Below are 13071 nucleotides of genomic sequence, written 5' to 3'. Positions count from 1 at the left end.
TTCACCCCTGCGTTATTTGCTTATTACACTTTGTTTAAAAGTTGACTTTAAAGGAAAACCTGTCACTACTGTAAATATCACACGTAGGAGGTGACAACAACCAGTAGAATGAAAACAGAACAGCGTTACAGAGCTCTTGCCAAATACTGTTTGCCCCCTGCCAAGGCTCAGAGGCTGAGGCACTTGGCGACTTGGTGAAGAAGGGAAACCAGCACATGCTAGAGAGGTGGGGACAACACAGCAGCACTTAAATGAGACATTCTACACTCTCTCAGAGGGCCACAGGAGTTGAAAGGGCACAAGTGAGTCCGTGTCCTTTGGTGGCGTGTGTGGGAGTAGCACTCAGCCAACCGGGGGTACACCTGTTCCTCACCTGGGAAAACACTGGACGCAGTCATAGACCCGGAAAGGACCTGAAAGGTCGCTGTCCCACCTGTCGTTTAGGAGATGAATGAGCCGGGCCAGGTGTGGAAATGGCTGCCTGCGCCCTTGACCCCTGCAGTGTGAGATCCGTGCCTGGCTATGCTTGTGCCGTAGCACGACACTGAAACAGGGAGAGCTCCGCCAGTGTGGCCGGGGAAGCCCCGCTCCAGCCACAAGCAAGCCACGTACTAACTGCCTTCGTGGACTATAGCCACTACTCTTAGTTTTAAGCTCAGTTCTAGTATCTGTGAGTGTTTTTGGACCGGCTGTCTGCAGGCCAGCCCCCTTTTTGTTTGTTGTTTTTTGTTTTTTTGTGTGGTTTGTTGTGTGTTTTTTTTTAGAACAGGGTACATCACTTGCAATAACCTCCAGTCCCTTCCAAAGACTCAGGTCCCTCCAGAGCACTTCGTTTGCTCTATTTCATCCTGTTCCTTCATGTTGGTGAGAAGTAGGGGGCGCTTGGGTGGCTCAGTCGGTTAAGCCTGTGACTCGACTTCTGCTCAGGTCATGATCTCACGATTCGTGACTTCAAGCCCTGCGTCAGGCTCTGTGCTGACGGTGCAGAGCCTGCTTGGGCTTCTGTCTCTGCCCCTCCCCTGCTCATTCTCTCTCTCTCTCTCTCTCTCTCTCTCTCTCTCTCTCTCCTGAAACAAATAAACATTAAAAAAAAAAAAGTAATAATACCTATGGAATGAACACAGCTAGTATCCTTTCAGAGTCACAAAGGAGTTTGGGGTGTAGATTATACATACTCCCTTTTTAAAAAAAACAGCTTTTTAGAAGTGTAATTGGTACATAAAAATCACTGGACATATTTATTGTGTGCAGTTTGATGGGTTTGGAGATATGGACATACCTGTGAAACCACCACAAATCAAGGTGATAAGTATCTTGGATAAAAACGAAAATTACAAAATAGAAAATAAAAACAAATGATAAACATTTACTTCCTAAAATAAAAAGCTTCTGACTGCCCCCTTTCCACATTTTTGGTGGTGAGAACACTCAATATGATGTCAGCTGAGGGTTCGTCATATATGGCTTTTGTTATGTCAAGGCGGATTATACTTTTGGTGGTTTTATAAACAATACTGAAGAGAGGTGGACATCAGGGGCACCTGGGTGGCTCAGTCAGTTAAGCTTCTGACTTGAGCGCAGGTCATGATCTCATGGTTCATGAGTTTGAGGCCCATGTCGGGTTCTGTGCTGACAGCTCAGCCTGGAGCCTGCTTCGGATTCTGTCTGTCTCTCTCTCTCTCTGCCCCTCCCCTGCTTGCACTCTGTCTCTCAAAAATGAATAAATGTTAAAAAGAAAAGAAAGCTGGACAGCAAACAAAATATTTGGTTCAATGTGGAGATTTTACCAGATTATAAAAGAGCTTAAAACAATAAAATACCGTGTTTTAAGTACTGATCTTAAAAACAAAAGCAGATTATTGTGTAAGTTAATCAGAAAGAACAAGACGAGGCCTTACAGACACCAGAATGTTTCTGTTCTTCTCCTTGCTACATTTGTCCTTGAATTAAACTCCATGCTTCTTCCCACGATCCCGATCACCTTCTCTTTCCTAAGATAAATGGATAAACCAAGCTAGTTGTTCTCAACTTTGGCTGTAAATTAGATTACCTGGGAGCTTTAGAAATCCCGAGGCCCGGGCCACACCCCAGACCAATGAAACCTGTACTTCCGGAGTCAGATCAGGTCTCAGTACTTTTTAAAGCTCCACAGGGACTGACGGGGCTGCCAGCCTGGAGAACTGCTGCTCTGCACCACAGGCCCCGGACTTTGGTGCTGCCCTCCCTCACAAAAGAAATCAAAGCTCTGTACCTTTACCTGTGAAATTCTTACTCGAAGCCAGCAGGACAGTTTGTTAGCTAAATACCTATTAATCCGATTCTCCTGACGCTTTGTAGAAGAGAGGCCAAGATGCTCCCCACGATCACTGTCACCCTAATGCTAATCTGGGAAACAGCTGCTCAGGAACTCCCGTGGCGGTCACAGCTCAGGCTCACAGAGGCGTTCCCGGGCATTGAGTAACTCCCACAAGGTCACAGAGAGCAAGTGTGATTCTGGGCGAGTGAGCAGACCGACACGGGGCATTGGGCACGAGGAATCCAAATGTAGTAAATCCGGCAGGAAAACAAGCCAGAACCTCTAGATCCCTCCGTGTGATCTTACTGGAATCCATTTGCTCCTGTCTTTACAAACTCCTCTTGGGGAAACCAAGCATCTGCAGCCAAAGGCAAACCTGTAGCATCTGCCGAAATGAGTTAGTTCCGGAAATTCAAATGACTGTTGCAACTGTTAAGCACTAAGCCCATCAGACCATGTCTGTACATCCTTTGGGGTTCGTGGGTGCTGAAAATGACATGACAAAAATAAGTAGGGAAACTCCAGTTACATTACACGCGAGGTCATCCAGGGATCTTGTTCTGCCTCCTCCCTGGTCTCACCAATAACTTCATCCGATCACCCGTGCACCCATTCATCCCCGTTATCACGTATTTACTGGGCGCCTACTGTGTATCACACATTGGGCTGGATGCCAGTGATTCAGTAGAGAAAAGGTGATGTGTTCTCTGCTCTCAAAAGCTTACCACCCACTCAGAGACGGGAACGAGGTAGAAGGACTTGCTTCCCGCACCAGGAAAGTGACTTTCTCCATTCACAGTCTTCCCGGCCGAATCAGCCGCCCGTGGCCCACTGTGCACTCAGAGGCGTCGTGAGATGGGCGCAGAGATGCCTGGGCTGACCGGGAACAGAGCTGCTGCGGTGGCCACCAGCCCCAGACGACCCGTGTCAACTAGTTGGAGTGCCTTCTCTTCCCCTGTGGCAAAGCCTGTGGGATGCCAATTAGTTACCAGAATGTGCTTGGGGAACAGAGATGCAGGATAAACCGGGAGTCTGTTGGGCGAGAGGCCGGCTGGGTGGACGTCTGCTGGGGGGACCAAATACCCAGGCATCTGAGCCTCGCGCCCTTGCCCTGCTCCTTTTCTGGAAGTCACTCAGGTCCTTGTCTTTCCATGACGACTGTAACTTGGGCCTTTGCACTTCACCAGAACACAATTTGTTCTACGGTAGCTACATTTTAATCTCATGATGGATGTGAAACAGAGCCTGGTTGCCTCGGAGGCTTGGGGTACACTCCAGGTTTTATTTTTATGCCGTCTTCTAGGTGGGTTTCTCTTCTGCCTGTGATACTGTCTTCCAAGATAGGTTGATGCTTACTAGTTTCAAGGGGTGCTGTTTTTCACCTTGTACCAAATGCTGGGGGCTTTTCTGATCACGGGGGGTGGGGAGGGTGTTCCTTCCAGGTGAAAACAACTACGCTTCCAATGGCTTGTGGTTGATAGGACATCACCTGTTAAGTTATAAACCCAGTGCTTGAATCAGAGTCAGAACAGGATTCTTCTCAATTATAATTGAGTGCTTTTTCTCTTCTGCCCAAGTGAGTTTAATTTCTTTCTTCTTCACTGTTTCTTTTGTAGGGGTTCAGCTGTTGCAAAAATAATTGGTAATAATGTCAAGAAACTTAAGAAGTTTGCCTCCACAGTCAAGATGTGGGTCTTTGAAGAAACCGTTAATGGGAGAAAACTGACAGACATTATAAATAATGACCATGAAAATGTGAAATATCTCCCAGGACACAAGCTGCCAGAAAATGTGGTAAGACTTTGGGATAGATAGTACTTTGGGTCAATTCTGAAAGTTACGCTTGGCTGAGTTCGCACTTGGGGCTTGGGGGAGTGGGAAAACTATTTCCTCCCTTCCTCCTTTGTTCCTTTCTACCACCAGCTTCTTGGCTTGGTCAGTTTTGGTTTGCCTGACTCTGAAGATGGGCTTTCTATTCGTTTGCTAAGGCTGCCATAAGAAAGTACAATAGGAAAGGTGGCTTAAACAACAGAAATTTATTTCCTCACAGTTCCGGAGGGTTCAAGTCCAAGATGAGGGTGTCACCAGGCTGGTTTCTTTTGAGGCTCTCTTTGACTTGGAGATGGCCGCCTTCTTCCTGTACCTTCACATGGCCTTCCTTCTGTGTGTCTGTGTCCTAACCTCCCCCTCTTACGAGGGCACCAGTCATGTTGTATTAGGGCCTACTCTAGTGAACTCATCTTAATGTAATCACCTCTGCAATGACTCTGTCTTTAAATATAGTCATATTCCGAGCTACTAAGGTTAGTAATTCAACATACGACTTTTGGGGGGAGGGGACACAGTTCAGCCCATCGCAGGCTACTCTCTTGGCATTCAAAGTGTCGGTCCCATCAAAGATGGAGCTAACAACCTTTGCCTTCTGCCACTTGTGATGCCCCTGTCCTGGTATTCCCTTTCTAAGCACATAGACTTGAGTCTACTTGTGAGGACAGCTAATGCAACGGTCTGTAATTAAAATTAGGGTCAAGGCCTAAATTACAGACGGAGATTGGAGAAAATAGAAAATTGTAAGACTGACAGTTTAAAATTCAGGCTTATTAGGCTGAGAGGGAAAAATACAGGTTAATTGCCTGGCCTCATTCCAGGGACTTGGAGGAAATGGGGGGAGGAAGAAATGAGCAAGAGGAACAAAAAGCGTGCACTGTGCTGCTAGCCTGAGATGCGTGGAATCTGTGAACTTCTGTTGCCAGATTCGCCCCTTAGTGGTTTTCTGCAGTAGTCTGAAAAGCAGACCATTGTGACTGCCCGATTCCTATCTGCCTGATTCTCCGGGTAACCGGGAAAAACTCTACTTTGTTAATGAAATACTCATCCCTACGTATACTTATCAACATTTATGCGCATGTATAGCTCTTGCAAAGCACAGTGACAGTTGTCAGAGACAGGAAGGGGGAGAAGATGACCGACCAACCGACCAACCGCAGCTTTCCTCAAGGAGCCCAGCAGGGGGACAGATTTGTAAACTGATACATGCCAGGAAGTTTGGAGATACAAAGACCTTGCTCACTAAAGACTGTTGTTTGGCTTGTTGTTTTTTTTCCCCCAAATGTTTATTTATTTTGAGAGAGAGAGAGAGAGAGTGCAGGAGCTCAAGCATGAGTGGGGGAGGGGCAGAGAAAGATGGGCAGAGAGGGAGACAGAGAGAGAGAGAGAGAGAGAGAGAGAGAGAGAGAGAGAGAGTCCCAACCAGGCTCTGGGCTATTAGCGCAGAGCCCGAAGTGGGGCTCCATCTCACGAACCGTGAGATCATGACCTGAGCCGAAATCAACACTCAGATGCTTTACCGACGGAGCCACCCAGGCACCCTTGATGTTTGGCTTTTGGTTACAGGGTACACTGCTATTAAGCACTATGCTAAGTAGTTTATATATCTTGTCTCATTTAATGCTCTCAGTAACCCTCTTAGGTTGATACTATCAGTTTTCCTATTAGAACGATGATGTTGATTTTATGGCGGAAGAGACTGAGGCTCAGTGAAGTTAATGAACCTGCCCAGGGTCACATGGCTAGAGGCTAGGGTTTGATTCCTGGTGGACTCATCCTGTTGGATCCATTGTCTTTTGGACAATGAGAACTTTCTGCTCCGTATCACTACGCTGGGGCCGGGCAGTTATTGGTGTTGTTGGCAGGGAGAGAAAGGATCCCTACGGTTCTGAGCTCAGAAGTTAAGTTGTCCAAATATCCGAGGGGAAGAACAAAGGGAGCCTCTGTTCCCACTGCCGTGAAAGGCCTCTGAGGTCATCTCTGACCCATGCTTGGAGGAGGAAATTCCCAAGTTTCATTTCTCATTCTTGTCAGATCGATGGTTCCTTCCCTTCTGTAAACTACATGCTTTATTAGTACGTTCCGTCCACTGTGCTTTGTGTCAGGCCCTTATGTACCTGTTCACTCCTGAGTGCATGAACCTGACTTTCTAGTTTTCTGTTTTTCTGCAGTTCCTGGTGCAGTGCTCAAGGAGTGCTGGGGAGGGGAACCTGCCAAGTAGGTCTGTGAAGCTGAAGCCCTTACCTGGGAGCATGGGAGCCAGGAGGGAGGAGGAGGGGAAAGAAGTAACCTAGAGGAGTCAACAGCCATTGCCACTCAGAGCCCGACCCCCACACTGACTGACTCCACCACCCACCCATGTGCCTGTGTGTGGACAGAGGGAGGAAAGGAAGTACCAGCTGCTCCCAGGACTCTGTTGATATCTGAAGCCCTGTAAGTTCGTGAAAGTGAATGTATCCATTCTCTGGTATAGACATTGGCGTGGTTTCCAGCGCTTTGCTGTCATGGCCCGCGTTCGTAGGGGTGGCGTCGCAGGGTCACTGGGAACACACAACTATAATTTCACCACATCACACCACTGGTTTCCAAAGTAGTTGTACCAGTCTGGACTCCCCCCAGCATGTTTGGGGATTCACATTTTAAAAGAATTTTTGTTTATTTATTTTGAGAGAGAGAGAGCGTGTGTGAGTGCAAGCGGGGGAGGGGCAGAGAGAGAGGGAGACACAGAATCCGAAGCAGCCTCCAGGCTCTGAGCTGTCAGCACAGAGCCCGACGCGGGGCTCGAACTCACAGACGGTGAGATCATGACCTGAGCTGAAGTCAGACGCTTAACTTCCTGAGCCACCCGGGTGCCCCTCATACATCTGCAGTTTTGAGAAGTTCCCAGGTGGTGGTGATCTGTTGCTTCAGGAACCACCCTTTGGGCACCACCAGTCTACATAATAAGTTCATATTTACTGGTGTAGTATTGGGGAATCCAGGCAGTTAACAGCTGTGTTTCTCTAGAAGCAACCTTACTTACCAGCAGTGGCATATTTATGTAACACTCTTCAGATAAGGTTGTCTGTATCTGAGGATCATTTTTCTGAATGTAGAGCCAAGGACGTAAATTTCACTTACCATCTTGGCCAAAATGCAGATTAGAAGAACAGGAGGGAACCATAATATTTTTGAACCTCTGCTGTGTGCCAGCTACGAGTTCGCTATGTGTGTTACTCACATGCTGTTGTGTTTAACCTAAATACTCGCTCCCTCAAGAATGTAGGTGGGTTCCCTGTGGGTGTCCAGTTAGCTGACCGGAGATCAAGCTAGGCCAGGGTGTCCATATACTTACAGTGATAACTAATCCAGGGGGATACAAGAGAACCTTTAGGCTTCTCCACATACATTTTACCAGCTCAGTCTTAAATGATTTTATATATATATATATATATATATATATATATGAGATACGAGATATATGTGTGTGTGTGTGTGTGTGTGTGTGTGTGTGTGTGTATAAAAGCTTGGACCAAGAGCCCTGGATCCCTGAAAGTCTGAACATTAAGTGGACCAACCATGATGCCTTGGTTCTGATTTGATTATTTTTCTTCCTTACCTAGGTAAGGCAAGCCCTTTTGTTCTGAGTTGTCTTTCTGAATGTATTTCAGGATCTTTAATGGTGGACACCCTCAGAAAGATTTTGACAGAAAGCCTGTGAACTAGGTCAACATTTCTAAAAGTGTCTTGATTTTGTTGAGAGTAAAAGATAGGCAAAGTCTTAGCCAAAGGTTTTATTCTGCAAGAAGGTATTCCAGTTACCGGGCTAGTTGAGGAGAGCTCTTTTTTTTTTTTTTTTTCAATATATGAAATTTATTGTCACATTGGTTTCCATACAACACCCAGTGCTCATCCCAAAGAGGAGAGCTCTTTTGATACTGTGCACGAGGAATAGTGTTCTGTGAATGGACCATGTGAACCATACAAATATAACTCGTATTACACATTGCTTCTGTGGGCTAAACCCTCAGCACTCAACCGAGGAGAGTGAAGGAATGTCTGTACGTGCTAAGTGAGCCCCCAGTCCCATTGCTCTAGAGACCCATCGCATTCCCAGCCAACTACAAGTTGTTTGATTTATTCGAGAAGGAAATGTAAGAGACAGAAAGAAATCCAGACCAGCTGGCAGCTTCCTTGCATGTCTTTTAACAAGAGACACAGGGATGGGTGGAGTCCTTAAAAGGTAAGAATTTGGAGCATCTGGGTGGCTCAGTCGGTTGAGCATCTGACTCTTGATTTTGGGTCAGGTCGCGATCCCAGGATTGTGGGATCAAGCCCTGCATCGGGCTCTGCGCTGAGTGTGGAGCCTGCTTAAGATTCTCTCTTTCTTGAGCCTAAATGCCCATCAACTGATGAATGGATAAAGAAATTGTGGTTTATATACACAATGGAGTACTACGTGGCAATGAGAAAGAATGAAATATGGCCCTTTGTAGCAACGTGGTTGGAACTGGAGACTGTGATGCTAAGTGAAATAATAAGCCATACAGAGAAAGACAGATACCATATGGTTTCACTCTTATGTGGATCCTGAGAAACTTAACAGAAACCCATGGGGGAGGGGAAGGAAAAAAAAAAAGAGGTTAGAGTGGGAGAGAGCCAAAGCATAAGAGACTCTTAAAAACTGAGAACAAACTGAGGGTTGATGGGGGGTGGGAGGGAGGGGAGGGTGGGTGATGGGTATTGAGGAGGGCACCTGTTGGGATGAGCACTGGGTGTTGTGTGGAAACCAATTTGACAATAAACTTCATATATTGAAAAAATTAATTAATAAATTAATTAATTAAAAAAAAAAAGATTCTCTCTTTCTTGGGGCACCTGGGTGGCTCAGTCAGTTGAATGTCCAACGTCAGCTCAGGTCATGATCTCACAGCTTGTGAGTTCGAGTCCTGTGTGGGGCTGTGCTGACAGCTGGGAGCCTGGAGCCTGCTTTGGATTCTGTGTCTCCCTCTCTCTCTGCCCCTACCCTTCTCATGCTCCAACTGTCTCTCTCTCTCTCTAAGATAAATAAACATTAAAAAAAAAAAAGATTCTCTCTCTCTCTCTCTCTCTTTCTCCCTCTGCCCTTCTCTCCTACTCTCTCTCTCTCTCTAAAATTAAAAAAGAAATAAGGTAAGAATTTGTGGGGAGCAGGTAGATTTTTCTTTTTTTTTTTTAAAGAAGGTAGATTTTTTGATAAATAATCTCTTTCATATCATTTTGAAGTGCTGTCATTTATATTACTTAATTTGAAAGGTCTCTGTGAAGCATCTGGGTAGGAAAAGTGATTTTTATACCCCTTCGTATATAGGGTGATTAAGGTCAGTGAAGATACGTCACTTGTCCAAGGTCACACAGCTGATCATTTGCAGATATGGGACTCAAATGTACATCTTTTCCATATTTTATCTTTGGTTCTGGTGTCTTTTCCATTTCACCATGTTGGAAAATGCCCTGAAAAGGCGCACACGGAGGTGTGTGCACATGTATGCATGTGCATGTGTGTGTGCGTGTGTGTGTATGTTGAGGATGGATGGGGAAGAGGAGGATCAATAGGTCTAGAGAAGAAAAAAGATTTTAACTAAAATTCAGGCTGCCAGGCGCTGTATGAGGGCGTACAGATTGAAAACCCCCTCCTAAGAAAGGCCGGCAACCCTAGGCGGAGTGAGGGAGCAGAGTTTTTACAAAGGCTGGGAGGGCACTGGGTGGGACCACAGGCAAATAAATGTAAGAGCATAAACTGCTTTGTCAGTCAAGGACAAAGCAGCTGGGAATTGGCATTCGGAGGCTAATGGGATTGATCAAGAAATTGCTCTTTTGGAGGAGGTAGAATCTCCAAATGCAAGGGAGCTTGGTCTTTGGCCTGTGTAACTGCAGGGGCTGCTGGGAAATGTAGTCTCTAGCGAGGTGACTAGTGACCAGCTTCCAGCTCTGTGATTATGGAGGAAGGCAAGAAGGAATTTTGGTGAGGAGCTGGCGGTCTCCATCACAACGCCCAGACTAGATTTCCCAGGAGGCTTAGCCATCCCGAATGACGCTCCTGTGGCCCATACATAGCACGTCCTCAGAGAGGAATCTTCCTCCAGTCGCTTCGTTTGGGGAACCAGCAATGCTTAATGGGAGTATCAGTTACAGTCCGGTTCAGGTGCATGTGACAGAAGACCTATCATAGCAGTGACCTAAGGAAAGTAAATACTTGCTTTTTCCCGTCTCGTGTAAGAGATGTTTATCGTATTAGTGACGTGTTAATGGTGTCAGGGACTCTTGTGATCCTCCTGTTCTGCCATCGCAGCATTTGGTTTCTTCCTCGTTGTCCAGCCATCTCTTCACATTCCCCCCTGACAACAGGGATTTCCCAGAAGTCACAGCGCTTCCACTGACACCCCGTTGGTCAGAACCTAATCACACGGGGCACCTAGCTGCAAGGGAAGCTGAGGAATGTAACCTTTCTGGGCATTTATGAGCCTGGCTCCAAACTCAGGCTTCTTGTGCTGAGGAAGAAGGGGAGATCAGACATCGGGGAGCAGTAAGCAGTCTTCTGCTAGGGATCACATGGCCCCACGTCCCCGCCGGTCGCCTTTACTTCCACTCGAGTGTGTGTGTGTGCGTGTGCAGGCGCGTGCATGTGTGTTTCTCTGCCTGTGTCCAATTCTAAAATCCATCTTCATAGTCATCTGAAGGGAAGCAATCGCCATAATAGCTGACGGGGTTGGAGTGGGTACCAAGCGCCAAACACGATCGAAACCACTTACTATTCACCACAGCACTCTCAAAGTGCCTCACCTAGGAGACTTTGGTGCGGGACTGTTTACAGAGCTATGGTCAGGGTCGAGGAAACCAAAAGGTCTTGCTGGAGTGCTCAGAGTTTAGCAACAGCAGGCAGTCATAACCACCTGTGAAAGGGCGAGGGGGCAGAGTGGTCTCACCAAACCAGCCTGGCCAGAGCTTAGGGACATGGAAGAGGGACTGCCTGCCAGGAGGTTTAACTAGAATGAAGCCAGGGCAGGAGTAGCCCCAGGAGGCTGATAAATACCCTGACCTGTCTCTCCTCCCAACCTTAGATCTCCTGACGGTGCCCCACTTTGGCTGAGGCCAAGTGGAAGGCAGAGAGCAAGGGCCTCCAGGGAAAACAGTCCAAAGAAAGCAGCCTCCTGGGGTGGGGGTGGGGTGCCTGGGTGGCTCAGTCGGTCGAGCATCTGATTCTCGATTTCGGCTCAGGTCGTGATCTGAGGGCTGTGGGATTGAGCCCCGGGTTGAGCTCCACACTGAGTGTGGAGCCTGCTTGGGATTCTCTCTCTCTCTCTCTCTCTCTCTCTCTCTCTCTCTCTCTCCCTCTCCCTATTCCCCTCCCCCGTTCATGCCCTCTCTCTTTGAAATTAAAAAAAAAAAAAAAAAAAGCAGCCCCCTGGGGAACAGAGCAGGGCAAAGAAAGGCAGAAAATGGACTGGGGGAAGCAGCCCATACAGCATTATTATGACTCCCTTTTATAGGTAAGGAAATTGAGGCATGGAGAAGGTAAGTCACTTGCCCACCTGCTAAGCAACAGAGGGAGCACCCCCCCCCCCAGCTTCAGATGGGTGTCCTGAAGGAGAAGGCAGAGCGCAGGCCCGCGTGCCTTTCCCGTCTGTCTGCGCAGCACTCTGCGCACAGTAGGCATCTGATAAACGGTCAGTGGATGAAATCATTGGGCGAGGCCTATTTTGGTGTGCGAGTAACTGTTTCCTCCTCACCGCTGCAGATTGCTGTCCCAAACCTCAGCGAGGCCGTGCAGGATGCAGACCTGCTGGTGTTTGTCATTCCCCACCAGTTCATTCACAGAATCTGTGATGAGATCACCGGGAGAGTGCCCAAGAAAGCCCTGGGAATCACCCTCATCAAGGTAACGTGCCTCTGACCCCAGGCAGGGAAGCGGGGCCGGATGTCTGTCGGTTACAGGGGAATTTCACATCCTCTCACGTCCATCTGTTGGAAATAGGATCTGAAAGGGAGGTTATGGCAGTTTTTTGTTTTCTTTTGTTTTAAAGATGCCTGGAAGGGAATCATTAACACATCCCAGGAGGCTAGCTGAGCTCAGCGTTGGGGATTGGGGGGGGCGGGGGTGTTTAGCGGTGGCAGTGATGTGAGGGTGGGCTCCTCCTGATGAACCTTCCTGTCCAGGACATGGGTCTCTGCTGTGTTCTAGAAATCACTGGTGGTTTGTGTTGCTGGGAAATTAATCCTCGTTTGTTTCCACTCCTGGATATATTCCCCAAAGAGGGAGTTTTTAACTAGAAGTCCACAAACCACCCCCAGAGGTCCACAGACAGAATTCATGTGGGGAGAAAAATTACGTTTTTATTCATTTTAACCTGTGACTAAAATGGGCATTTCTTTTGGTTTTGAATGCCAGCCACAAAGCCAGGTTTTCGGTCACAGTGGCATTAAGCAGTGCCTGTGGCCCTGCTCTCAGTAGAGGTCACGGGTATTTTCCTACCACTGTACAATGGCTTCAGCCATCTCCAGGTGTCATTTATGCTGATCACGACCTTGAAATTACGGTAATTGTTAAACCTGCCGCATCATCTTTCTAATTGCGTTAATAAAATAGCATGTATATTACTTTGTCACAAATTTGGTTTTGTTTTTTTTAGCACTTTGATAACTAAATTTCAACGTGATTGGCTTCCTGGGTGATCTCCTGCATTTTGCTTTATGCATATCAGATTCTGAGAATGAGTCCATAAAACGATGCGGGGGCCACATGGTAAAAAGGTTAGGAACCTCTAGAGAGACTGTGTTTTAGAGGGGTTCGTGGATGAATGTTCATGAGAGCAAACTGGAATAACTCACACGTCCGTCATCAATAGAATGGATAAATGAATAGCGGTAATACTACATGGTGGTAAATGGGAACAAACCAGAGCATTCATGTAACCACATGGATGAATGTC

The 13071-nt window shown here is 47.1% G+C and overlaps 1 protein-coding gene across 1 annotated transcript in view; it reads left to right on the top strand.

Moving 5' to 3' along the window:
- The window catches only part of GPD1L (glycerol-3-phosphate dehydrogenase 1 like), a 58062-nt gene that overhangs the window by 9901 nt on the left and 35090 nt on the right, over positions 1-13071 (top strand). Inside the window, exons 2-3 of the mRNA XM_047874965.1 lie at positions 3913-4090; positions 11880-12020. Coding sequence (XP_047730921.1) covers positions 3913-4090; positions 11880-12020 — 319 coding nt within the window. The remainder of the gene's footprint in view (positions 1-3912; positions 4091-11879; positions 12021-13071) is intronic.

This window comes from Prionailurus viverrinus, chromosome C2 (genome assembly GCF_022837055.1).
Source record: "Prionailurus viverrinus isolate Anna chromosome C2, UM_Priviv_1.0, whole genome shotgun sequence".
In the NCBI taxonomy this organism is placed as follows: Eukaryota; Metazoa; Chordata; class Mammalia; order Carnivora; family Felidae; genus Prionailurus; species Prionailurus viverrinus.
Note: the sequence above shows the minus strand (reverse complement) of the source record. Positions and strands in the feature narration are given on the sequence as shown.